Source organism: Mus musculus, chromosome 13 (genome assembly GCF_000001635.26).
Source record: "Mus musculus strain C57BL/6J chromosome 13, GRCm38.p6 C57BL/6J".
Classification (NCBI taxonomy): domain Eukaryota; kingdom Metazoa; phylum Chordata; class Mammalia; order Rodentia; family Muridae; genus Mus; species Mus musculus.
Window position 1 is genome coordinate 64,248,401 of NC_000079.6, and position 27,581 is coordinate 64,275,981.

Sequence of the window (27,581 nt, forward strand, 5' to 3'; positions counted from 1 at the left end):
TCACCTCGGATCACCTCGGCCATCAGAGGGGTCCCTGCGCCCTCCCGTCTCATGACTCCAAAGCATCTGGAAAGCAGGGCAAGAGAAGGACCCGCGAGTCTGGGATGACCGCGACGGACGGACGGGAAGAAAAAAAAAGAAAGTGTGACCACACCCCCAAAGTCTAAAAAACAGTGAAGTTTAAAGGGCCGCGCCCATGCATGGGCACGGAAACGCCCTGGCGGGTGACAAGCAGCAGACTGGGAGCCAACCCCGGAAGTCCAAACTCTAGGACGTCCCTGGGGCAGCCAGGGGCCAGTCTCCTGCAAAAGGGGCCAGGCCCACGGGCAGGCGCGACCAGAGGTCAGCCGCCCTGCAGAGGGAGAAAGAGAGAAGGAAAGAGACCTGGCCCACGAGCACACGCAACTAGGTCCAAGTGTCCTGCAAAGGAAGAAAGCAGACACACAGGCACGCGCGGCCAGAGACCAGATGTCTTGAAAAGGGAGCGACTAAGCTAGCTTTGGGTACACTGGGCCAGCTCAAAACCGGCTGGCCGGTACGACCCAGGCACGCGTGATAAAGGATTTAGAGGCCAGGCCGGCGCAACCTTCCCCACAAACTCGGTCTCCCGCCCACCACCGCTGCCTGCCACCAGGGGGCACTCCCCGACCCAAGCAACGGAGAGTCACAGCTCAGATCAGACAGGCCTGCACCTGGGCTCTTGCACCAGAGTTCGGAAACTGCCAAGTGACTCTGCTGGAGTTGGACATGAATATAATCCAGTACGTGGAGGCAGAAAGAGGAAGGAAGATCAAGAGTTCAAGGTCAGTCTCCCCTAAAGAAAACTCATCAGGTAAAAGTACTTGCCCTTCAATGTTGTAAGCCTGAGGACCAGAGTTTAATGCCCAGAAACCACTCTACAAAGTTATCCTCTGACCTCCCCACACAGTGGGGGTAGGGCGCACAAATTTTTAATTAAAATAAATGTAATACTCCGGTCATTTGCTATGTTAAAGGTATGGGGATGGTCTAAAAGCAAAACAGTTGATGTGCTTCCTAGCAACCATTCACAGTTTTCAGTCTATGTTCTTAATCTCAAGGGAACAAGTTAACACACAGGATGGGATGGAGTTGACCCCACTTTTGTTGGGTGTCATATGGTGCTGAGTCTGTAGATCTTTATTACCTCCCCAAGTTTTCCCAAACTTTCTACAGAAAAGTGCTGAGAAGTGAAAAGTCGCCAATGAAAGTCCCTTGAAAGAAAATGAAAAGGGCAAGTTCTCCTAAAAATGACACATTATTTGTGATCCCCAAAGACCTGCATATTTCTTAACCTTATTCTAGAATCTCAGATGTATCAGACTGAGATCATGACCTACCTCTCTCTCTCTCTCTCTCTCTCTCTCTCTCTCTCTCTCTCTCTCTCTCTCTCTCTCTCTCTCTCTCTCTCTGTCACACACACACACCCCACAGCAGTCAGTATGGGGCACGGATTCTTTCTATACTTGTACCTGTAGCTCTGGCTGTCCTAGAACTCACTCTGTAGACCTGAGTTTGGCCTCACACTCAGAAATCCGCCTGCCTCTGCCTCCCAAGTGCTGGGATTAAAGGCGTGCGCCACCACCGCCCTGGCGATACATTCCTTAGTTTTCACAGTAATAAACAATAAGCAAGTCAAGAATATTCTAAATTCACCAAGCAAACCCAGTTTCAATTATATTATTACAAAAATTACAGAAATGCCATTTTAAAGTTTGAGGTTTTTTTTTTTCTTTTCATTATTATGTGTGTGTGGCAGTCAGAGGACCACTCTTTGAGGTCCTTTCATCTCCTGCCACCTTGTGAGTTCCAGTGACCAACCTAAAGTCATCAGGCCGTCTTGCAAGCACCCCTACCCGTGAGGATGCCTTCCATGTGTGCCTTAAAACCTGTGTGCCTGCAACTACTGACACCTAAGTCAGAAAATTGTTAAGCAGTTTTAGCATTTTTTAGAGCAGATGACCCAGCATGAAACAAAGGAGAGTAAGAAAGATTTATGCCTTTTTATAGCTTTTGAACTTTTGGTTACATATTATCTATTCAAAAGGGCAAGATTTTGAAAACTAAGCTTGCAGGGTAATGTTTATTCAAAGCTAAATTCATATTGAGATGTGAAGCACTTCATGAGGCTGCCTGAAGAGGGCCCTCTCCACACACTGAAAGGTGTGCACTCTCTAATCTTTGGAAATTGCACGATTTTGACTTTTGTTTGCTTGCTTACTTTGTTTTGGTTATTTTTTGCTTTGTTTTTTTTTTTTTTTTTTTTTTTTTTTGAGACAGTGTCTCTCTATATCCCCCTGGCTGTCCTGGAACTTAACAGGTAGGTCAGGCTAGCCTTTAACACAGATCAGCCTGGCTTTGCCTCCATGAGTGTTGGGATTAAAGGTGTGCCTCTACACCTAGCCTCAGGATTTAAAAACAAACCTTTTTTACAAACTAAAAGAAGCAGGGTAGCAGGATGTCTCAATGGCTTAAGGCATTTGCTATTAAGCCTAACAACTTGAGTTCAATTCCTGGGATCCACACTGTGGAAGGACGGAATGAATTCCTGAGTCATCCTCTGACCCCACAACACACACAGATTCACACAACCTTTTTTTTTTTTTTTTTTTTTCGAGACAGGGTTTCTCTGCATAGCTCTGGTTGTCCTGGAACTCACTTTGTAGACCAGGCTGGCCTTGAACTCAAAAATCCGCCTGCCTCTGCCTCCCAAGTGCTGGAATTAAAGGCATGTACCACCACGCCCGAGTCTTTGGGGCTTGGGGGTGTACAGAGTACTCATCTAGATTCTGTCTCTAGCAACAACAAAAAGTCCTGGGTTTTGCAAATTTCTGGTTTCTTCAGGCCTGAGAACTAAACCAGTTAACTTGCAACCAACAGTTGCAAGCACTGTCAAGTGAGAGCTCTGCCAGGGATCTATACCCAGACAGACTTGGACTTACTAAGAACATCTTGGAATTAGTTTACCACGGGAAAACATATTCCTCTGGGTAGAAAGGAAGCTTTCTTTCCCTGTCAGCCTGTGTGTGCTGAGCTCCCCTGTTCAGTATAGTATATGCAGCAGCAGCTCTTCCACTAAGATCTCCCCATACAGACCCAAGGCCAAAGATCAGCCACTCACTCTCAATGGACAATGTCTCTCTAGCCAGTTGCTACCTCTAGTCAGCTACCTCTTACTGTCCCCTCCTTCAGCCCTGTTGTGTGACTTCTGAAGTTTATGACCACTGACTGAGAGAAAAAACATTGACTTCCCCTATCTTTTATCTTTTAAACAAGGGGCCCTGAAGCTTCACTGCAGCTATCCAACACGTCTCACATGCATTCTGGCTATGTGAAAAAGTCCAGTTCATATCCTAGTGTCAGCTGCAGATGCAGCTTAGTGAGATGCTGTTTGCCTGTGCAAAAAGCCTGAGTTTGTGCCCAGCACCATAGAAAACTGAGCATGGTGTCCTACACCTGCAATCTCAGCACTTAAGAAGTGGGATCAGGAGGAACAGGAGTTCAAGGACATACTCAGCCACATAAACTTTGAGGTCAGGCCAGTTGGGGATACACAAGACCTTGTCTCAGAAACAAACAAGACCTTAGTATTCGGCAAAAGTATAGCCCAGTGCTGCTGCCCTTCAGTAAAGGCCTGGGGCTCCATTACCAACACAGACAGACACACAGACAGACATGAGCAGCAGCCGGTAAGCAGAGCTCCTTCACGGTCTCTGCTTCAGTTCCTGCCTCCAGGTTCCTGCCCTGGCTTCCCTCAGTGATAAGACTTTGACCTGTAAGTTTTAAGCTAAAATAAACCTTTTTCTCCAAGTTGCTTTTGGTCATGGCACAGCAATAAAAATCTAGCAGTGATGACGCATGCCTTCATTCCTGGCACTGGGGAGGCAGAGTCTGGTGGATCCTCGAGTCTGAGGACACTGACTCAGTCGGACAGAATAGTAGGGCAGGAGGGTGTGGTCAGATTTTACCGCAGGCATGTCACGTGGCCATCAGGCACAACTGTCAGAGCTGACCCAGGGAGAAGTCACAGAAGAGACATACAGGGCACTTTAGGCAGATGGATGCTCATCTACAGTTATAAGCCAGAAACTTGAACAGAGTCTTATTTTTCTATTTAAGTAATAACTTCAGAGGGGGGGAAAGATGGATGTCAATATTTACCTCATTTCAAAATAAAGACTTGCCTAAAGGAACATTTTGAAAGAACTTCACTTCAGACCCTCTTAAACTTTCTTACAGGAAACCACTTTGCCCACAGATTTTTGGGTGTGCTTCTTTACATTCACGTGAATAAACTGTTGGCGAGGGTGATACTGGTGCACACCTTTAAACCCGGGTCTGCAAAGAGAGTTCCAGAATAGTCAGGGCTTAACACAGAGAAACCCTGTCTTCAAACAAACAAAAAAGGATTTGGGGGCAAATAATCTGATATTACAGGACACAAAGCATCTGAAAGATTTCTTCGGAGTCATTTTGATTTTACAGTCATTGGTGCTAAGAACACATGCTATTTTACATAAATAACGGCATAAGTTTCAGGAGATTTCAAAAACTGTCAATTCTGTCCCACTGCAAGTTCAGAACCAAAGGGTGCAATGAAGCTAGCTACACAGGCAGCAACACAAGCAAAGACTACAATATTCACTCGCTGCACGTTTTAGAAACGTTTTACTATTAGCCAACCCCCACATTCAGTCACCAGCTCTATATGAGTTTGCACCCACAGACTAGAAAGCTGAGCCTTTCTTTATCAGAAGCAAGGTCTTAATTATACTTTATCTCCTATGTTTAAAGTCTCTCAAAACAACAATTTGGACAAGTCACAATTCTAGTCCATTCTGATAATTTTCCTTTAGAAAAATTCAGAGTGATTTAAAAAACACTACTACGGTAGTACTGTTGTGTTTTTCTTCTGTGGCGCACATAGATTAATACATTATATTTTTTTAAAATGGAAACTGGAACAAAAGACTTGAAGATAGTTAACAAAAGAAAATAAATGGCCTGTAGTTCATGAAAAAGAAGTATGCAAAGTCAGAGTAATGCAGATTCAATCACGGGGAAGCAGCACGGTCCGTCTGCTAGAATGGCTAAGATTAGAAAGACTACGTCTGCTTGTTGGGAAAGAAATAGAGCCATGAGCATATGCCTATACTCCTAAGAACCATAAAATAATATTAACGGTCCACTAACACAGAAAAGTGGCAAAGTGGAAGCCTGACCCTCCTGCAAACAAGACTTTAAGTAATAAAGGCCTCAAAGAAAAACTGCAGGCAGGGAAAGAACACATGCAGACCTAAAGCTGACTGACTATGGCCATGTCCTATAAGTCATACACTAATGAGGCTCATTATTCTGTGGAATTTTAAGAAGCCCCTTCCTTATCCAACAGTGTCCTTGGGACTTTCCAAACACCTGCCCTACCCTAAATTGCAAAGAACACAGTGTTTCTTAACTTAACTTGATAATGGCAACTGACCTTGGATTCACTTACTCCTCAGGGCACAGCACACACACACACACACACACACACACACACACACACACACACCACACACACACACAGGCAAACCTTAGAAGACCTTAAAAGAACATCCTTTGTTTTTCCTGGACTGGCTTAGTTTTACTTCAGTCCTCCCAAGTCCCTTTTGCCAGAAGGACAGTTCAATTCTGTGCCTTTCTGTGTCACTTGGGCAGAGAAACCTCAACTGAAGAACTGTCCCAATCAGACTGGCCTGTGATATTTGAGACATTTTTTAAAAATTGCTAATGAAAGCCGGGCGTGGTGGCGCACGCCTTTAGTCCCAGCACTGGGGAGGCAGAGGCAGGCGGATTTCTGAGTTCGAGGCCAGCCTGGTCTACAGAGTGAGCTCCAGGACAGCCAGGGCTATACAGAGAAACCTTGTCTCGAAAAACCAAAAAAAAAAAAAAAAAAAATTGCTAATGAATGTGGAAGAGTCAGCCCACTGTGAGTAGTGCCATCCCTTATCTGTATAAAAAGGTTAGCTGGGCAAGCCCCTCCATGAAGCAAGTCTGAGTCCCGTTCCCCACCCCCCCACCCCCGTTTCAGTTCCTATTTCAGCTCTTGCCCTAGGTCGTCCTAGATGTGACCTGTAAGTGAAATAAACCCTTTGCTCCCCAAGTTTCTTTTAGTCGTGGTGTTATCATAGCAACAGAGAGGCAAACTAAAACACTCTCGAACCTAACCTCACCCCTTCCTACTCCTAACAAAAAGGGAGACACAAAACACAGAAAAGAAGCCTCCATACATTAGAACCCCATATGCTAGTGGGGGGGGGGGGTGGAAACTGCCCGTGAATCAAGAAGACACCCAACATTGACCCTGGCCTCTTCACCCACCTGCAGGCACAGAAATACACAAAACCCCAATAAAAATGGTTGGCAATTTCTTCCAAGTTAACTTTCCCTTTGACCTCTCCATATACCCAAGAAAAGTGTCTACAAAAGGACTGGTGCACATATATGCACAGCAGCTTTGTTATAGACAACACCTAGAAACAACCAGTAACAACTAGAGACCATCAGTCAATGAGCAGACTCCCCAGTGAAACGCCAACCAAAGAGAGCAAGTGCATGATGCTCAGACCAACACCTGCATCTTTGACCTCAAGCAGAGAAGCTCACACTTCAGGATTGTGTACACAAAAGTTCAAGTGCAGGCAAAACTGGCCCAGACACAAATTGACTTGTTCATGGAGTGGGTATGAGACAAGAAACCCCACGGAAAGAAGGTTCAGAGCAGTGGTTCATACACTTGATAAACTCTAACTAAACATTTGATTGTATGTAAGCTGTACTTTATAACTTCAAGGAGCCAGAGCTGAATAGGTAGCTGAAGAAAGCATCTCGGGTGCTGGAGAGACAGTGAGTGCGGCAGTTAAGAGCTGTACTGCTCTTGCAGAGGAACTGAGTTTGTTCCCAGCACCCACCTCAGGTGGGACATGACCACTTGTAATCCCAGGTCCAGGGGATCTAATGTCCTTTCCTGGCCTCCAAGGATACCCACATGAATATGGGAATGCCAAACACACACACACATGAACTTAAAAATTAAATTGAAAAAAATAAAAGAATCTTGACTTCTTTGGACTTGAAACACAATGAATGGTAATCTTAATATAATTACCTTAAGATCATAAATAATTATATCGCAACCTAAAATTAGAAAAGAAAATGAGCTTGGGCCCAGCAGATATCAAAACCAACTCCACGCCTGGCATGGTGGCACACGCCTTTAATCCTAGTACTTGGGAGGCAGAGGCAGGCAGATTTCTGAGTCTGAGACCAGCCTGGTCTACAGAGTGAGTTCCAGGACAGCCAGGGCTACACAGAGAAACCCCGTCTCAAAGAAGAAGAAAAAAAGAAGATAAGGAAGAAGAAGGAGGAGGAGGAGGAAGAAGAGGAAGAAGAAGATAATAATGAGCTTGGGACGCAGGAATTCAGAGACTGGCTGGCTCCCCAGAACTGCCTAACACTGGTGTGGGATATAAACCTGCAATCCCAGCACTGTGGACAGCAGCGGTAGGATGATCAGAAGGTTAGGGTTATCCTCAGCTGAAGTCCAAAGCTAGCCTGGGCTACAGAGACCCTGATAACAAAGATTCACCAGAAAACATGGGAATTTAAATAGCATTTTTATCTGCCAGATGTGGTAGTGGTGTATACCCTTAATCCCAGCACTTGGGAGGCAGAGGCGGGTGGATCTCTCTTGAGTTTGAGGCCATTCTGGTTCCAGGACAGCCAGAGCTACAAAATAGAGACCTGTCTCAAAATAAAGTAACAAAAATAATATTTTTACCTATTTTCAGTCAAAACTGCTCAAAAAAATAATAGTAGTAGTAGTAGTAAAATTTAAAAAGTAGGAACTGCGGTGCTGAGGTCTCACAAAGGAAAGAGTACAGAAGCCAATTGTTCTCTGGGCAGTGGTGGGTAGGGAGGGACTTAGCCAGGACTGGCTCATACTACATGCCGACTGCTTCTAAATTATGTTTTCTTAGGAGGACTATCTGTTCCTTCCTGACATGCTAACCACATTTATTTATGTATCTATTTACTATTTAAAAGGTAAAGTAGATTAAGAATAAGGAGACAGAGTGGCTCTGCTGATGACATACCACATGGCTCCATCTATACTAGCTTTGCTCCTCAGAGCTCCACTTCTGAAACGGTCTAGCACGGCCCTCTGCGGAGAGGGTGCCTGTGCTTACTCTGGCAGCTCTCAGGCATGGCAGCAGGCTTATAGGCAATCGGTCTCTCAGTTCTAACATAACTGCTGAGAAGTGAGACCCACAGCCTCCCTGGTCAGCAAAGCAAATACTAGGAGATAGGCTTCCCTCCACTGTGGATGCCTGAGTGGCCTCAGTCTCGACTTCCCAGCACTAAGCCTCTTAGACTTAGACATACTCTATGTCTTAGGATTTCCATTGCTGTGAAGAGACACCATGAACAAGGCAACTCATAAAATAAAATAAAACGAAACAAAAACACAAGAAAACCATTTAATTGGGGCTGCCTTAGTTTCAGAGGTTCAGTCCACCACTACCAAGCATGGCAGGAAGCATGGCCGTGTGCTGGCAGACACGGTGCTGGAGGAGCAAGTTCTACACCTTGATCCAAAAGCAGCAGAAGTAAACTAATTTTCAGGCAGCCAGGAGGAGACTCTGATTCCACACTGGGCGTGGACATAGCTTGAGCTTATATATGAGACCTCAAAGCCCTCCCCTACAGTGACCCACTTCCTTCAACAAGGCCACACCTCCTAATAATGCAACTCCCTATGAGCCAAGCATCCTGACACGTGAACCGATGGGGGCCAGACACACACCAGGCACTCATCCGTCACCGGTTAAATGACCTGAAGGAAAGGCAAGCTAAGCAGAACAAAAGGAAACGCTAACAGGGTCCATCTTACCTAAGCACTAGACTCTCGGCGTCCAGCAGTCATCCCCACCTCACCACAGGGAGTGTCACAATCTTGGCAGGAATGGAAATAGTCTAGAGACCTTGTGCCCCTCCCTTTGGCCATCAGACTATATACTCCAAGAGATTGGGATTTCCTCAGAAATTCCAAGTTGAGAAAAAGGGAAACACGGAAGTCTGGTAACAGCCAGGAGCAACCTTCTGATAACCAAACTGCCTGTTGGGAAACTCTGGAGCCTAGCCAATGATGGGTAGGGCCATACCTCAGCCAGTCTTGCCTAGTTAGATACCTTGTCTTACTATGTAGCCCTGGCTGACTTAGTAGAAGTTGATACATAGACCAGACTGGCCTGGAACTCACATAGATCCACCTGCTTCTGTCTCCCAGGTGCTGGAACTAAAGGTGTGCACAGCTATGGCAAGCTCCGACGCCTATTTAAACCTAAATTCCCCATCAGAACCCTAGAACTTGGGATGGGCACTGGATCTCTTTATTCATTCCTCTTCTCAAAGTGGCCACATTAAATAAATTCATGTATGCTTTTACTATGCCTCATTTGACTGGCCTACTAGGAACAGGTGGCCAAGGCTGATTTCTCTGGGCTGCCTCAGACCCTGAACCTAACAAATAAAGTGACAGCAGAGAGCATCAAGGGAGACAATGTCATTTGGCTGTGGCATCTGGGTAATTCCAAGCTCTGACCCCACAGAACCAGTCTACGACTTAGAACTGACTCAGGGGTGGGGCATGTGCAGACACATCTAGGACTGAGGAAAAGCCTCTCTGTTCCAGTCTCTACCTTCCCAGCACTGAGTAAAGGCATGCATCACCTTGACAGGGCTAAGGATAGAATGCAAGGCTTTGTGCGTGCTGGGCAAGCATTACTGGCTGCGACTGCCCTCAGCTCATTTCTCATTATTGCATCTCAGCATGACTTCTGTGAATGCCTGGTGGGAAGTAATTAAGTAGCTCAGGGAACTGAATTCCACACCAAACTGCAGATTTTGGATGAGATGGTGTGCAAGATTTTATTTGTTTAAGAGGACAAGGTGGGTTAGGAGCAACGAAATCCATAAAAGTGAGCTTTCCCCCGAAGCTCTGCATCTTGAGGAATGCTGCCCAGCAGAGTGAAAACAGAAGGGAGCAGGTGGGGTGCCCACCAATAGCCCTGTATTCATCAATCTAGATGGCCAAGCCACACTGCTCTGCCAGGCATCCACACCTTTACTTACAGGTCACTTAATTACATCTGATTTCCCTGTAGTGTCATTTAGCTCCGTGCCACAGCCTCTATGCTCTCTGTGCTGCACAGGCCTGGCATCAGCTCCACGGGAAGTGGGAAGCCAAGGTCTCTCAGGACAAGCTGTGCATGCTTTGATTTTTTTTTCTTTTTTTTTTTTTTGGAGGGCAAAAAGCTCTTGGTGTGGGCAGTGTTGGCGCACGCCTTTAATCCCAGCACTTGGGAGGCAGAGGCAGGTAGATCAGAGTTCCAGGTCAGCCTGGGCTACACAAAGAAACCCTGTCTCAAGCAAACAAACGTTCTCTATATATTTCTCAAGTTGTTATGACAATATGGGGGTAGCCCATCTGAAACACCTCGACACCTGAGTTGTGATACCCAGCAATGTCCGAGTGACATCAAATAATATCAGGCCTCGGGGTTTATGGTATGCCATAATACAGAGACCAACAACAAATAAGTGTAATTAATTTTTAAGAGTAAACATGAAAATTTTATGTATATGGTACTGGGAATTGAACCTAGAGCCTTGTGCATGCTAAGCAAGTGCTCTACCACTGAGCTCTCCACGGCCCTCTTTGTTCAGATACCAAGTTGTTGAGGCTCCGTAACTTGCCACCTTTGTCCCCACTGTTGCTCCCAAACTTGTCCCTGAAAAAGGCAAATATTTCTAAATGACTAGGGATGATTTTATCTTTTTCAATGGTTCTCAAGGCAGTACCATCAAGTGTGACCAGAACGCTGACACACAGTTTGTTAAGAACCCAGAATAGTAACTACACCCTTAGTTGAGGAACGGGCTTAAAGGGCTGGGTAAGATGAGAGGAACTAATTAGTCCACTAAATTCCAATGTTGCCAACCAATATTCAGTAGGCTAAGGAAAGGAACGATCTCTAACTCTGGGTCCCAGAAGAAAGATTCAGCTTTGTTCAATTACACATCTGACAGGGTGAGTGGTAACAAGTTTCTTTTCCCTGTGCTAAAAAAGAGTAAGCTGGGCAGTGGTGGTGCACACCTTTAATCCCAGCACTTGGGAGGCAGAGGCAGGCAGATTTCTGAGTTCAAGGCCAGCCTGGTCTACAGAGTGAGTTCCAGGACAGCCAGGGCTACACAGAGAAACCCTGTCTCGAAAAACCAAAAGAAGAATTCTGAAGAAACAAGGTATACAGTGCAAGGCTTTGGTCAGTAAGAGACTGCAACCAAAAGGTACTGGTTGAAGACTTTGGGTAATCACATCCTGTAACCCATGACTTCCCTCCTTGCTAGCTAAATGACTTCATACAAGGCTATCGCACACAGCCCATCAAAGTCCTGAGTGGTTAAACATGGGGGTGGGGACAGGGGAGGGGGCGGTGTCAATCTTACAGTAGTCTCAAGAATTCCTAACAGTTGTTACCTAGCTTGTTAGAAAACAGACTTAGAGTTGGCTTCAGACCCTCAGACACGCTCCATTTAGTTGAGAACAATGAGTTCCTGGAAATGGAACTTGACTCTGAATCCGCTGAGTCTCCATGGAGATCCATTCCTGGCATTGCACCTTGGCAATGCTTTGATTCTTCCAGTCTTAACACATTCACCACAGTCAGGATCTGTCTGCCCGTCGGCCTTCTGGATGCTCCTCACACAACCGCCAATAGAACCCTAAAGCCACACAAGTCCTTATTGCCTACAGGTCTTGACCTTGACTCTTTACGCACCTCACCTCGCAGAAGACTTCATGAGCCTCAGACCTGATGCTTTCATTAATCACAGCTGATTCTTCAGCCTGGCTCACCAGCATTGATTGTTCCAAAAGCCAAATGTTTCACTTCAGAGGCTCTGGTTTCTTGTTAATGACAGCTGATTCTTCAGCCCCAGATGACTAGAATCTGCAGATTGGTTTTTTTTTTTTTCCCCTTTTCCCTCCTTCCCCTGAATGCACTGTTGTGTAACAGTTTCCTCCCATACTGAAAAATCAGGTCCTGCAGGGAAGCTTTTAAAAACAGGAAGGTAAAAGGTCGCATCTTGCCGTTAATACCAGCAGTCTGAAAGCAGAGGCAGGCAGATCTCTGAATTCAAAGCCAGACTTGTCTATATAGAGCTAGTTCCAGAGAAACTTTGTCTCAAAACAATGATAACAACAAACAAATAACCTAGGAAGTCCCTGAAACTGATCATATTCACTAGGCCCCTCTTTTCAAGAATAAAGAAAGGCTGAAGAGTCCCTCTCAGACAAAATGAAGCCAAGCTGCAAAGATTCTCATACAAAGCTGCTAAGACTGAAACCAGATAAGCGGTCTGGCAGAAGAAACTAGCTGAGGTGCCTGAAAGAGATTTGGCCAGCCGGGCGGGCGTGGTGGTGCACGCCTTTAATCCCAGCACTTCGGAGGCAGAGGCAGGCGGATCTCTGAGTTCGAGGCCAGCCTGGTCTACAACGTAAGTTCCAGGACAGCCAGGGCTATACAGAGAAACCCTGTCTCGAAAAACCAAAAAAAAAAAAAAAAAAAAAAAGAGAGAGAGAGATTTGGCCAACTTGAGGCACCTGGAAAGGACATTCTCCAACCTATTTCAGCTGCTGGCAGGCTGTGCTTATGTGTTCCAGGTTGCCATATTCGTAAGTTCACTCACAATGGGGTGGGCAGCACCCCATTGGTGATATAGCATCTTCCAGTCATTTCTGCTCAAGGGCTTGGGCCCTCGTATATCATGCTAAGTAGGAGTTCTTAAAGCTTCAATTAAAAAGTTTTAAGAGCCAGGCCTTTAATCCCAGCACTCGGGAGGCAGAGGCAGGTGGATTTCTGAGTTCGAGGCCAGCCTGGTCTACAAAGTGAGTTCCAGGACAGCCAGGGCTATACAGAGAAACCCTGTCTTGGAAATCCAAAAAAAGAAAAAAAAAAAAAGGAAATTAATAAACATGCCTGCAACCCCTGGACATCTTCATTTTGGAAACTATGAAAATGTTTTAATTAAGGAAAAATGCCTGGGGAGATACATCTGAAATCCCAGCACCAGCTAGAGGCAGAAGGATCAGAAGTTCAAGAACACCCGTGACTATCTATCTAGTAAAATCGTAGCTAGCCTGGCCACTTGAAACCTGCCTCAAAAATTAAATGAAGTGCTCAAATAAACAAATAAAGTCAGTTCCTGCTCTACAGAGAAAATAAGAAAAGTCCGTATTCTGCTGCCAAGGCTGACAGCCTGAGTTTGATCCCCCAAGACCCTCAGGGCAGGATATAACTGTCCCTGGCATGTGTGCAGGTGCTCAAACTAAATAAAAGTAATGTAACTGGGTGTGGTGGCAAACACCTTTAATCCCAGCATTTAGGAATAAGAGGCAGGCAGATCTGTGACTAGCCTCATCTACAAAGCAGGTTCCAAGCCAGCCAGGAACACATAATGAGTGAGACCTGGACTCAAAAAAAAAAAAAAAAACACTTTTTAATAAGGAAGGAAGAAAGGAAGGGAGGAAGGAAAGGAAGGAAACTCTAAAAATCTCAGTTCAAACTTTAGGTATCCCATCATCCCAAGGCATCCACTGCTAAGTGTCCTCCCTTTGCAGGCAGCAAAGGCTACATACACCAGCCACACCTTTCCCAGCTCCCTTCCTGAGATCCCTGTTGCAGTTCTCCCTGCAGCCAAGGCAAGGATGCAACTTGAAAATGTATCCAAATGTGTCTTGACTGAATTTGTGCTTTAGGCCCTTTCGGAGTCAATGATTTAAAACAAGAACACATTACCTTCATAAACTAAGCTTTGCTGATATTTCAATACCAAAAGGGGAAGAAACGCACGTTAGGATGTTTCAGTCTCATGTGTGAGGCACTTCCAACAAGCTACTTATTATTTCAACAATTAATTCCAAATGCAGTTTGAGAACATCTTTCATAGAGTTAAGAACATAATTTTCAATTACATCAGACATCCTTGTCAAAGCATTTCTCCCTCAGCACCCTAAAAGAATGTGAAAGTTAGTGTGCTTTTCAGTTCAGCTCACACACCTAATGTAGCTACTGAAATATTTAGCAACTAAATATTCAGTGGCTTCTACCACAAGCAACTTGGGGTAGAGGGGGGCTTATTTCATCTTACATTTCCAGGTGATAGTCTATCACCAAGGGAACTCAAGCAGGAACCTGGCGGTGGGATCTGAAGCCACTCAGTTGAGTCCCTGTTACCTGTCTTCCCTAGGATGACTAATTTTCTGCTCCATGTTCTGTGATAAGGGAAACTTCTACATCTACATCTACATCTACATCTACATCTACATCTACTTCTACATCCCAGAAGTCCCACAGTCATGCCCACAGGCCAATCTGATAAAAGACATTCCTCAATTAAGATTCCCTATTTCCAGATGACTCTAGTTTGTGTCCAAACAGAACAAAGGTAAAGCATAGAATTAAAAAACAAAACAAAACAAAACAAACATAAAACATCACACAGATAGACACACAAAGATACACCATTAAAATGGATCCTTTCCGACAACTTACTGGGGAAAGTAACTGAAATCATGCAGGAACTGTCAAGTGACACTTCAAACATAAAACTATCTCAAACTGATAGTTTAAAGAGAACAGCCACATGGTTAAGTCCTTGTTAGCTGTCTTCTCTGAGATGACTAAAAATCTACTGTTCTCCCTGTTTAGAGATAGGGACACAATATTATAAATCTTCCAGTCCTCTGCCCCCTCCCTCAGGAATAAATTCTTGGTACAATTTCTTGCTCATAGCAATTGTGTGATAATTCCTTACTGAATAGATACTTTAATTAATTCCATAGAATAATTCATACAGAAGAGCAAAACTCAGAGAATGATTCAGCAGAGATGGTCCTAAAATAGAGAGCTTTGCAGAATTCGAAATTCGTAAACGATGCTAAAGCGTTATGGATTGGGTATAAAGAGATCAATGTCGTAAACTGCACAGCAGAGCTGAGAGTAATTTCACTTTCAAATGAGAACCTGAAGGAACAACAAATTCCAGTGACATCAGGAACAAGATGTTTTGCTTTTGTGAAAAGCAGGCTGCCAACAGAATTTTAATGGGATAAAAATGAACTACCTGGGAAGTCATGGAGTCATGTGTGATGCTGGTCTAGAATTAATTCCAGCACAGCTTTCCTCTGCTTTCCAGACAGAGGGACTAAATCTTCTGACTGGTGAACAATGCACCCTCTAAGGGACCTGCTCCTCTGGCGTATAACTGATGTTGAGAACTAGGAAGAACTGGACAGTCCTAGAGCAGGGGCTCAGTGCCCAAGATCATCTGCTGCCCTCGCCGAGACCCACGATCCATTCCCAGCACCCACGTGGTGGCTCACAACCATCTGTAACTCCACTGAGAGGATCTGATGGCCTTTCTCAGGTTATCGAATACATAGAGTGCACTTCCATACAGGCAAAACATACACACAGAGAGAGAGAGAGAGAGAATAATTATTGAAACATGTTATATGGTTGGGACCACTGGTTCCCTTATTTAACTTGAAAATCAAAATAAATTAGAATACTTAAAAAAAAAAGTGACTAAGACTGTAGTTTTGCGAGAGAGCTTGACAATCATACAAGAGGCCCTCCTGGGTCCCATCCCTAGCACACAGCTTGATTTCCTGTCTGAATCCAAAACAGAACATAAAAGCCCTTCCCAGAGACCCAATTGAAACTAGCATTTCATGAAATTTCCCTTGTGCTTCACAGAATTAAAAAATTACATAAACCTGCCAGGTAGGCACAGAAATGCCCAAACAGAAAGAAACTATTATTTTAAAGACCCTCTCTCAAAACAAACAAACCAAAAAGAATAACTCTTACATCAGTTAATTGTAAATATTATTTCAGAAAGCACCATTTTAAAAGGTACTTCAATTTTAAAAGACAAATTTGGTACTACCAAAAGCATTCATCATTTAACATTCATAACAAAAAAATACCCGGAAATCACATTTGGTATTACGCATATACAGAGATCAACTCCTCTTTTCACAGGAAGGGCAGTTTCAGCTTCAGTTGTGAAGAAGGTGATCTATAGTCAGAGCTGCTGTCACCTCAAACCAAACCAAGGACAAGCAGAAATAGACACAACCGAGACTCACAACTCACAGATTAGATTTTACTATTTACAAGTATCAGAAAGAACCATAAAGGAGTCAAGGACCTGACTACCTTTGATGGAGCAATATTCATGAAAAGTTGCTTTAAAAGGGGGCGGGGCATAAAACCTCTACAAAACAGGGCCCAAATGAGTTGTACGTATCACACGTCAAGAGCCTTGACTTTAAGGGCCAGCAAGATGGCATAACTTGTAGAAACTTGCCACCAAGCCCAAAAAACTGAGTTCGATAGCTGGGACACACATTGTGAAATAAGAAAACCAATTCGCCAGCATCTATGCTTGTTCACACAGACACACACAGAGTCTCTCTTTCTTTCTCACACACAAACATACACACTAAATAAATGTAAGTTTAAAATCTTTAGAATATATATATTCTACTTTGGGAAGGTTAAAACCAGCTTTTAAGATTTATTTCTACTTTTTAATTGTGTGTCTATGTGTGCATATCAAATGTGTACAGGTTCTAAACGAAGCCAAGAGGGCACTGAATTCACCTAGAGCTGAAGTTATAAGAAGCTGAAAGCTGGGGATGGAAAGATGGCTCAGCCAGCAGTTGAGAGCACTGACTGCTCTTCTGAAGGTCCTGAGTTCAAATCCTAGCAACTACAAGGTGGCTCACAACCATCCATAATGAGATCTGACGCCCTCTTCTGGTGTGTCTGAAGACAGCTACAGTGCACTCACATATAATAAATAAATAAATAAATAAATTTTAGATAGAAAATATAAGGACAGTATATAGTCTTAACTGCTAAGCCATCTCTCCTGCCTTGTTTTTATAATCAACTCTGTTTTTGGAAGCGTTTTTCTACAATAATCTCTGCATAATATTGAAGCCAGGTCACCTAAAAACAAACAAATACCAATAGACACCATGGGGGCTTGAGAGCACTTAGTGCACTGGTAGAGGACTTGGGTTCCATTCCCAGCACCCCACAACATTCTGTAACTCGTGGTCCAGGGGATCTGACACCTACTTCTGGCCTCAGCAGGCACCAGACACACATGCAGGCAAAACACTCATGCACATAAAAAGTAATTTAAAACAAACCAAACAAAAAAACTAATTTAAAAACAAACAGCCAGGCAGTGGTGGCGCACGCCTTTAATCCCAGCACTTGGAAGGCAGAGGCAGGTATATCTCTAAGTTTGAGGCCAGTGTCTGGTCTACAGAGTGAGTTCTAGGACAGCCGGGACTACACAGAAAAACCTTGTCTCAAAAACAAAACAAAACAAAATAAAACCCAAAACAAACAAACAAAACACCAACCAGAAGCTAAATGACCAAGTTTGGAAGCTTTAAACATGAGATTAAAAGAAGCCATGTTAGAAGACTGGTTGGCTTCTACAGACTCCAATTCTCTATGTCTAGTACAGTTTCTTCACCTTCTGATCCTGCTTATGCAACTGGTAAAGGTGCCTTCCAGGTGACAAACGGCTTTGAGATGTTCACATAAACAGTATGTCCAGTTCTTTGCTCCCCCCCCCCAAAAAAAAATCCAACAAAGCATCTTAGAGGACTGACTTAGGCAAAAATATTCTGTAGCTATGGTAAAATACTGTTTACGGAAGTGAACTTCCCCAAACATTAATTTTTAAATCTTAGCCAAAATAATAAAAGACCGGTTGTGGGTTGTCCTGCTGTTGTTTGTATTCTGATGTTAATTCTGCTTCCTCAAGAGGGGTTCCCCCAGAAGAGCAGTCCTTCGAATACTCAGTTGATCTCATGTGAACCTTCCTCTCAGGAGGCTTGAGAGTGGGGGCAGAAGAAGAGAGAAGAGGCAAGAGAGGAGGAGAGAAGACAGAAGAGGAGGAAGCCTCCATGGACCTGAACCACATGGCCAGGAGAAACAGTAAGTAGCAAAGGGTCTTATAGCTGGGGAATAAGTGAGTATAGTGTCTAGATCTGCCCAATCTAAGCATATAGTTTATATTTATAATTGGATTGTGTGTGTGTTTTTATATGGGTTTATCGGGATTGGAAATTATAGCAACTAAGTACATCTTTAATTCCAGCACTTGGGAGGCAGAGGCAAGTGGAATTCTGTGTGTCTGCTGAAAACAGCCTGGTCCACTTAGTGATAAGCTCCAGGCCAATCAGGGCTACATAGGAATATCCTACCTCAAACGAATAAATATAAAAATAAAGACATTAATGTGGGGCTGGGAAGATGGCTAAGCAGTTAAACCTCAGAACTGGTATACTAGAGTCTCCCACGTAGGAGAGAACAGGCTCACACATACCCAGGGCATGTGCATTCACACACAGATAAATGTAAAGGGAAAAGTCTAGTTCATAATAATTTTAAAAAATCTATTTCCAGCTTTGACCCTTGCACATAACATGTCTCTGCTACGGATGAAGTAATGGAAGGGCCTCTGTTGTCCATGTCTGTCGTTGTAAGGCCCCCACTTCACCTCTGTGGCTCCCAAGTGAAGCCTCGGCATTGAGACACGAGTAAACTAACAACCTATAAGCACTCCAGGATAACAGCTCAGATGTGAAATTGGAGCTTTGGTGTACTGGTGCTCTTTGAAGTCTTTAAAGGACACTCGGTGTCTCTGAAGGCTGGCCTCATCGCTGACTCTGATGCATCGTGTGCCAGCAGTGTAGCAGCTGAGAGCTGTCAGCTCAACTGCACTCACTGCCTCAGTGCTGATTCACGGAGAGGGGACTGTGCGCCTCTCAGCTGGGAGGAGCCTTCGAGCAGAATGACCTCCACCTCACTGCTGTCACCCGGTGCCACCCCACCATTGTTACCTGGGTAACCCTGGAGCCTCAATCCAGGCATTTGAAGACCAGGCCATGCATGTCCCTTTATTTCATCTTTGACACACTGGAGAATCGGGGCTCCAGAAGGTTGTGAACAATCAGTCCAAGTGACTGGCAGAGACCAAGTAAGGTTCCTCCTGAGTCCTTCAGCCTCCCAAAAGCTTGGCCTGAGACCTCGCTCTTCAAAACCTGCCCCGCAGATTTCAAGCACAGCACTCGATTGCCATCCCCTGTCTCTCACCCTCACCTTCCAAGTTCTGTTTTCTCAACACAAAAACAAATACAGGAGAACAGAGATGTCCTGGTACCGGGTCTTTATTTCTAGCACCTGAGGATAGTATTCAATGGGCATTATTGAATAAATGACGTGTCCGAAAGTTGGGCCCGTGCTAGTGGTCAATTTGGGAAACAGCACGCATGGAGGACGACCTGCATACTGTATTTGTGTTGTGTATTTGTCCAAATTCACTAGTTTCTCAGTTCTAAATTCGATTTGCAGGTACTGTTCACCAAGAGACCGTCATCACATGCCTGCTTGCCTAAGTGGCAAGGGATGAGCTGGCAAATGTCCAGCGTGCCGAGTAATTTTTATACAACTATGAAGCAGTTGTATCTGTTGGAAAAAGGAAAAGTTGGGCAGTCACAGCTTTATTAAACAGAGACCATCCATTTGCCCAAATCTCTAATCTCCAGCATTTGATGGCATCCTCTTGGGAAAGTGAAGGGTCATATTATCTTTAGATAATCACTTGAAATTATTTAAAACACACACATGGCTGGGAAGATGGGTAGATCAGTAAAGGTGCTTGCTGCCCAAGCCTAACCGCCTGAATTCAAACCCTAGGACTCACACAGTGGAAGGGAAAAAATAGTTCCTGCAAGTTGTCCTCTGACTGCCATACATCCACCCACTCCCAAACAAACAAACAAACACACACACACACACACACAGAGAGAGAGAGAGAGAGAGAGAGAGAGAGAGAGAGAGAGAGAGAGAGAGAGAATTAACATAATTTAAAATGTTAAAAATTGCACACCCACAAAGCACCTTTCCTAAAACTCACAATCAGAATTTTTCCAGAACTGTTATCAGCATGCACCATGCCGTCTACCTACATCCTAAGAATTCTCAGTGTGGTTTTGGCTGAGCTCTCTCCAATATCATTTATAAACACAGAACATAGCCGATGACCGCTGGCTGGTGATTCCCTGACTTTAGGGCTGGTCCTGCACCACTCCCTCCTCACCTATTTGCCACTATAAAGCCATAAAAGAAATAGCATTTGAGGCTTAACTTCTTTGCCTATGTGCGGTGGAACTGCCAGAGCTAGAAGATGCATTAGAGCTAGGAAGCAGAGAAATCAAGACGGGTTCAGGATGCAGCAAAGGTAAGAGTGCACAGGCACATTGCAGGTGCAAAGACAAACGGACACGTCGAGGAGATTCTCCTCCGCTACAACAAGAGCAATGGAAATGGATTTACTTTGTCCTCTGTGTTCTGTGTCACACAGTATTTCCTCTTCTATCCAGAAAAATACACTCCCACAGGGCAAACAATGAATACACAAAAGAATTTTACATAGTAAGCATTCAATAAACACTTCTTGAATTAATGAATAAACGTCCCTAGCCAATGGCATCTGCTGTGAATTTTAAAGATCCTAAAGGGAGAGGGGAGAGGGGAGAGGGGAGTGCTGCTTTGGTTGCTCTCATTTGTCTGAGGAGCCTGTGCTGCCCATAAGACACCCAGTGCTTGGAAATGACTAGCATGACCCCAACTAGAGATTATCCTGTAAGTTATTATGATATACACTAAACCATGGCAGATCCTAGGAAACTTAAAAGGAGGGAGAATAAAGAAACTTAAAACAGGGGCTTCGGATGTAGCTCTGTCAGTAAAGCCCTTGCCTAGTGGAAGGCTCTTGGCTTAATCCCCAGCACTGTGTAAACCAGGCCTGTAATCACAGCACTACGGAGGTGAAGGCATGAGGATCACAAGTTCAAAGTCATACGTGGCTACCTATCAATTTCAAGATATACTGACCTACATGAGTAAAGACTCTGCCTCTAAAAACAAGCATAAATAAAATAAAAACAAAGTCTTTAGTCAGCCAATAGTAACTATTTACTATTTTTCTTCAATAATTAGAAACTTAAAAGATAAAACAGTGAAATAAATCAACGTTCTGTATCAACTATGAGATGATCAGATTTGTAGCTGTGTTCAATTGCTTAAAAATGTCCTCAGTTAGCCAGCCAGGCGGTGGTGGCACATGCCTTTAATCTCAGCACTTGGGAGGCAGAGGCAGGCGGATTTATGACTTCGAGGCCAGCCTGGTCTACAGAGTGAGTTCCAGGACAGCCAGGGCTACACAGAGAAACCCTGTCTCGGAAAGAAAGAAAGAAAGAAAGAAAGAAAGAAAGAGAGAGAGAGAGAGAGAGAGAGAGAGAGAGAGAGAGAGAGAGAGAGAGAGAAGAGAAGACAAGAAGAGAAGAGAATCGAAGCAGAGAAAAGAAAAGACCAAAAAAAAAAAAAAAAAAAAAAACCCAAGAAAACAAAATAAGGAACCTTTGCATGCTCATTTAAGGAAGGCTCTATTTTAATTATTTGATAATTGAAAAAAGCTTTGGAACTCTGGCACCAAAGAGGTTCATAGAAAGATAAAATTCCTTTGTCCTTTGATTTTTCTCACTGATTTCCCCCAATTCCGAGTCTTACAGTTTTCAACACACTAAAAACTCAAGACCTCTTTTCTCCCTGGTTCCTTAACTAATTGAAGCTTCCTCTGGCATTTTTAGTATCTCAGGGCATTTGGTGCACAGTTCACCGTCTTTAGATTTGGTTTTCATGGTACATCAGAAATACAGTTCAATTTTAAAACAAAACAAAAACAGTAACAACAAAGCACGCTGAGTGGATTGGGGTGGGAATTCTACCCCTATTGAGTAGGTCTGCTTCTGATAGGAGTAAACCCCACAGAAATGAGGCTAGTCATAGTTAGTCAAGAACAAGAGTGATCACGCAAACATCTACAATGAGCAAGCAGCGCACAGTCAAAAGACCCTGGTGTTGGCAGAAATTCATTTACATTTTTAACAGGCTGCTATAAAAATATCAAGGGTTGCCAGGCTGTGGTGGTGCACGCCTTTAATCCCGGGCGGATTTCTGAGTTCCAGGACAGCCAGGGCTACACAGAGAAACCCTATCTCAAAAAACAAAAACACAAACAAAAAACAAAAAGCAAACAAACAAAAACCAAACAAATCAAGGGTTGTTGGGTGTTTGTTGGTGGCACAAGCCTTTAATCCCAGCACTCAGGAGGCAGAGACAGACGCATCTCTGTGAGCTGGAGGCCAGCCTGGTCTAGTTCCAGGATACCCAGGGCTACACAGAGAAATCCTGTTGAAAAATATTTTTTTAAAAAAGGGTCTTTGGGGTAAAAGAGTGTGGGGACTAGGGCTTGCCTGGGATGCATGCAAAGCTTGGTTTAGTCCCCAGCATCACATGACACCAGGCACAATGATTCGTGTTCATAACCGCAGCACTCAGGTGGAAGCAAAGGGCTTAGCCATTCAAAGCTACACAGTAAGTTTTAGGAAAGCCTTAGGGGAAGAGCAGGCAAAATAGACAGCATGCCTTAATATTTCCAAACCATGTCTTACTACAAAAGTCTTCCTGCTCAGGAACAAGTGTTAGTAAAGATGACGTAGAAATGACTGGCACCTCAAAGATAGGAAAGCTGACAGTGAAAGCACCCGAGCGAGATGTGAGAATATGGAGTTATCACACATGGCAACAAGCTACGCATCCAAAGGAGATGAAAGCCTGTCCCTGCAAAGGCCTGCACATGAATGAATGTGCACAGTGGCAATATGCACACAAGTCCAAAAGTCCACTGTGTAATGCTGGCCCAACATTTTCACTTCTAAAATTCACTTACAGAGTCACACATGTATGAAGAAGTACGAAGACTCCACGCACCGTTGCTTCTGCAGCCATTTGCCATAGAACCTAACATATTCCCAAATCCCAACTTACTACTGCTAAGGAGATCAGGACTCAGCCATGCAACAGGACAGCACTGGGCAATGAAACGGAGAACATCCGGGTGGCTCAGCTGCTAAGAGAGCCTACAGCCAGGCCTGATGACCTTCGTGCAATTCTGAAAACTAACATGAAGAAGTGAACTAGTTTCCAAGGGCTGTCCTCTGATTTGCGCATACAGTCATGGTAAGAGTTAAATATCCCTGTCTCTCTCTGTGAGTTCAAGGTAGTAGATCTCTGTGAGTTCAAGGCCACCCTTGTCTACCCAGAGTCCCAGATCAGCCTGCTACATATACATAGTAAGACCCTGTCTCAAAAAGCAAATAACAATAAAACAACGAGTGATGGGAAAAAAGTTGTAAATGAAGGGACCAAGCTGCCTTTTGCTAAGCGCAGAGCCTTCCTTATACCTCCCTGCCTCCATTACTACCTCACACAAAATAAGAAATAAAAGTAATCTGAGCGCGGCGACTTTACCTGGTAGCTAGCTGATGCCTGTAACCCCTGCACTGAGGAGGCTGAAACAGCAGGATCTCAAGTTTAAGGCTGGTGTGGTTTAGTGAGTTCCAAGCTGGGCTAGACTACAAAATGAGACCCAGTGTTTTTAGAGGTGTAGAGGTGCATGGTGCTGAGAGATGTCTACTCTTGCAGAGGATCCAAGTCTAGCTCCCGGAGGCTCTGCATCCATGTGGTAAACATATATGCACTCAGGCACACATACATACACATACAAGTAAGTCATTTAGAAAAAAAAACAATTACTTCAATTTTTTTAGCAAATAACACAGAAACAGACTGTTTTAGTGTCTTGGGTTTTTCTTGTTTGGTTGTCTTTCTTTTCTTTTCTTTCTTTCTTTCTTTCTTTCTTTCTTTCTTTCTTTCTTTCTTTCTTTCTTTCTTTCTTTCTTTCTTTCTTTCTTTCTTTCTTTCTTTCTTTCTTTCTTTCTTTCTTTCTTTCTTTCTTTCTTTCTTTCTTTCTTTCTTTCTTTCTTTCTTTCTTTCTTTCTTTCTTTCTTTCTTTCTTTCTTTCTTTCTTTCTTTCTTTCTTTCTTTCTTTCTTTCCTTTCTTGAAACTGAATTTACTCACTGAAGGGTTGCAAGCCTTGTCCCCTGGAGCTAGTGCAGCATCTTGCTCTAAGTCTGGATTGCTCCATTATCAAGGCTTGTAACTGGAGAGTATTTTGATTTTGTGCATAAAATGCACAAGCGCCTTCAGTATTACTGACCTTTTTAAACATTATTTCTTTGATGACTTCCTCAGGAAGGCTTGCCAAGTTACACTTTATCCCCACGAAAGAGAAAGATTTCCCCCAACGCCTGGGGTCAATATTCTTTTGGTGGGTCCTAGCTCAGAGCTGAAGAGCTGGTCTAGCATGCACAAAGGCCCTGAATGTTCGCTTCAGATCCACTAACAGTTTTTCTGACTGAGAACTGCCTAAATCTTACAATTTTTTTCTTTTTGTTTTGAGACAAGATACTCTCTACATAGATCCTAGAACTCATTAAGTACACAAGGCTGACCTTGAATTCACAAAGATCCTCCAAAGTACTAGAATTAAAGGCATGGGCTACCACACCCAGCCTTACAATTTTTCTTGTTGAAAATCACCTAAATATTCAACAGAGAACTGCCTAAAATGTTCATAAAACATTTAAAACTATAAACGCGTTTAAATCCATAAACATTTTTTATAGTTTAACCCTTTAAAGCCACACACCCTTTGGCTTACAAAGCATTTAAAATCAAATGAGATTTTGAACACATCAATTGGAGGCTAGCATTCTGCTATGAAGTACCGTGCAGAGCAATGCAAAAATCAATCGTATACCATCCTGCATGGGTTTGCAAAGAATAGATACATATGTGTGCCAGTGGAGGATATTTCTGGAAAGATTCACGAGAACTTGGCAACATCTGTTACATTTAGGGGGCACTTCTTTGTCTTTGCCACAAAGTTTTCTCAGTATACTCTGTGTATCTTTACAATTTAGAGCTATACGAAAATAAGTTTGCCCCATACAAAAAAAAGAGCAGAAATAATGTGCAGATTCAACCAGCACGAAGTCTCTGGAAGGAACCCGGGCAAGGGTGTCTCCTCCTTCAGGGTCACACACCGGTAGACCTGGGCAGACACTAGTCAGGGGCTATAGTTAAAACAAGTCCTTCGTCTTCCTCCTTCAAACGCTAAAAAAAAAAACCCTTTCCTCTCCTCTCAGCTTCCTTTAAAAACCGGTCTTACTTTCTAGTTGCCCATTAATCTAGAATATACTTTCTACTAAATTTGTTTGTCTAAACACTTCCTAAATAAATAAATGTCACCAATCGAGAGCCCACCTAGCAAAGTCCAAGTTCAAGTCTTGGAAACCTTTTCTAAAAACCCCACCAAGAGGTGGACACCATCCGCCCCAGAAAACGCGGCACCTTCCTTCAACCGCGCAGGCAGCTATGCAGCTGACAACGCTTTTCCACGTACATCAGTACAACGAAGGCAAAGCTCTGGCTTCTCTATCAACCCCAGCAAACCGAGCGGCTGCCAAAACGGATTTCTTTCGTCTTCAAGAACTGAGACACCAAGAAAAAAAATCACCCTCGAAAGCGGCTATTCTACCCGCTCCGGCTGGCGGGGATTTCTCAAAAGTGACACCTCTGAGCTCTTAGCACGCTTGGTGGTTCAAACGCCATCAACGTGACACCTTTCTGGAGGCACGAGAGGGAGGGCAAAGATCCCTCAGGAGGCCTGAGAGGGCGCGACAGCGTGGGGGGCGGGGGGGGGGTGTCGGACGGCCGGGGGCTCGGGCCGGATCCCACGCGTTGCTAAGGCTCAGCGAGGCTTTGGGCCCTCGGGACAGCAAAGACCAGCGGGACTCAGCAGAGGCTCGGACTCGCGTGGGAACAACCGCGCCGGCTCATCCCGCGATGAGGTGGGTTCGAGGGCAGAGCCGCCCCGCTCCCGAGGCCGGACTCACTTGCAGGAGTGACCCCTCGGCCCATCTCCGGTAAAGTTGCTACCGCGGGCGCACGGGCGACTAGAGGCTCGAGGAGGCGCGAGCCTCGTGGGGGTGTGGCGGGGCTCACCCGTGATGTCCAGGTACAGGTCGTCCTGCTGCTCCAGGCGGTGCAGCTCCTGCGGCGTGGAGCTGCGGCTCTTCTTCACGCCGGGAGAGGAGGACGAGCTGCGGCGTGAGCAGGGGGGCGCGGTGGCCCAAGCCGAGCGCCGCTCGCTCTTACGCTTCATGGAGGCGGTCGCGGCCCGTCAGGGGACCGCGACCATGGCCCGGCAACCCGGCCCGGGTCCTCGCGCTGCGTCTCCCGCCGCCCGCGACCCGGGGGCCCCACAGCGCTGGCCGGTGGCTGGAGCAAAGCGCGCGCTCCCTGGGACGCTGCTGCCGTGGCGTCCGAGCTCAGCGGGCCGCGGCTCCCGGGGACCCCCAGGAGGGATGTTCCGTGGAGCTTCATTCACAAAAAGAAGGGCCCACAACCCTCCTCGGGGCCTACCGGCTCGGGCCGCTCATTGGTCAGTGCGGCGTGACGTCACGCAACTGGAGCCTTCCTACAGGCAGGTACTCGGTGACGCCATAAAGAAAAGTCTGAGCGCTTCCGCCAATCGGGCAGAAAGCGTGCTGGCGACCCCCTTGGTGGGACCCCTCTAACTTTTGTCTCTTGTGTCCAGGTGTTGACGCCTCAGTCCCCAGTTCCTCGAGTGAGTCTCCGAGTTCCTGCACAACCCTACCCTAATAACTCCACTTCGGATCTTTGAGATGGAATTTTTTTCTTTTTTAAGTGTTTCTTGGGTCTCCCCTGTAATTCGCGCCAAGGGAGCCTTGTCATGGCCGCCTGCTAGGAGAGTGTGTAGGCTGCTGAAACGGTCCTCAGCTCTGTGGACGCAAGGCAGAGTGGACCTCAGAACTTAGAAGTTCAGACCAGCGCCGTTTTCCCACCTATCCGATCGGATCGGATCGATAAGGGCTTCTTAGCGTCGGTGAAACCACCTGGAGATGCGATTTACCGCGGTGGTTTGAACCTTCCGACACCTCACCTCGGAACCCAGGAGCGCGCTAGCTCTCGCTGTGGGTAGCCGAGGTGGCCACGGTCCGACTTAGCACGAAGTGTTGGAGCATGTGGCCAGCTGAGCAAACGGCCTTTTCTCCTTTGGGTCTGCAGTGGTACCGCCCCATATTTTGCTACTGGGTTAAAAAGATATCAGATCTTTCTGGAACTTGACCATAGCTGCCATTTTGAAGAGCCCAGCTTCACGGTAGCATCTACTTGGGCGAGGAGACTGGAAGCAGTCGGTAGTCCCAAAGTCCCCATCGGCAGGACTGTAGTCAACAGCGATTTAGTCTGAAAGGGAAGTCAAGAGTCAGAGGGATAAATTTCAGTCCCTCCTCCCCTCCCCCAAAGAACCTCTCAGAAATGCAGATTTCACGAAGTTCCTTCCCCTAGGGAAGGCTTCTTTTGTTTTGAAG

General features: G+C 45.0%; 1 protein-coding gene and 1 long non-coding RNA gene across 7 annotated transcripts in view; one reads left to right on the top strand and one right to left on the bottom strand.

The window, feature by feature from the left end:
• Cdc14b (CDC14 cell division cycle 14B) overlaps positions 1–26,588 on the bottom strand; it is an 82,444-nt gene extending 55,856 nt beyond the window's left edge. For 2 of the 6 annotated variants that reach the window (XR_873438.3, XM_006517227.3), the window contains exon 1: positions 5–1,387. Coding sequence is in view for 4 of the 6 variants with exons in the window: in XM_006517227.3 (XP_006517290.1) it covers positions 5–53 (49 nt within the window). In the remaining 2 variants the exon portion in view is untranslated. Of the gene's footprint in view, positions 1–4; positions 1,388–26,190 lie in introns of those variants that run through there. The other 4 variants (XM_006517219.1, NM_172587.3, NM_001122989.1 and 1 more) reach the window with 4 other exon arrangements.
• On the top strand, positions 300–19,745 carry 1810034E14Rik (RIKEN cDNA 1810034E14 gene). The gene is made up of 3 exons (NR_045798.1): positions 300–803; positions 17,977–18,149; positions 18,621–19,745. It is a non-coding gene; the product is annotated as an RIKEN cDNA 1810034E14 gene (long non-coding RNA).
• Positions 26,589–27,581: the final 993 nt, after the last annotated feature.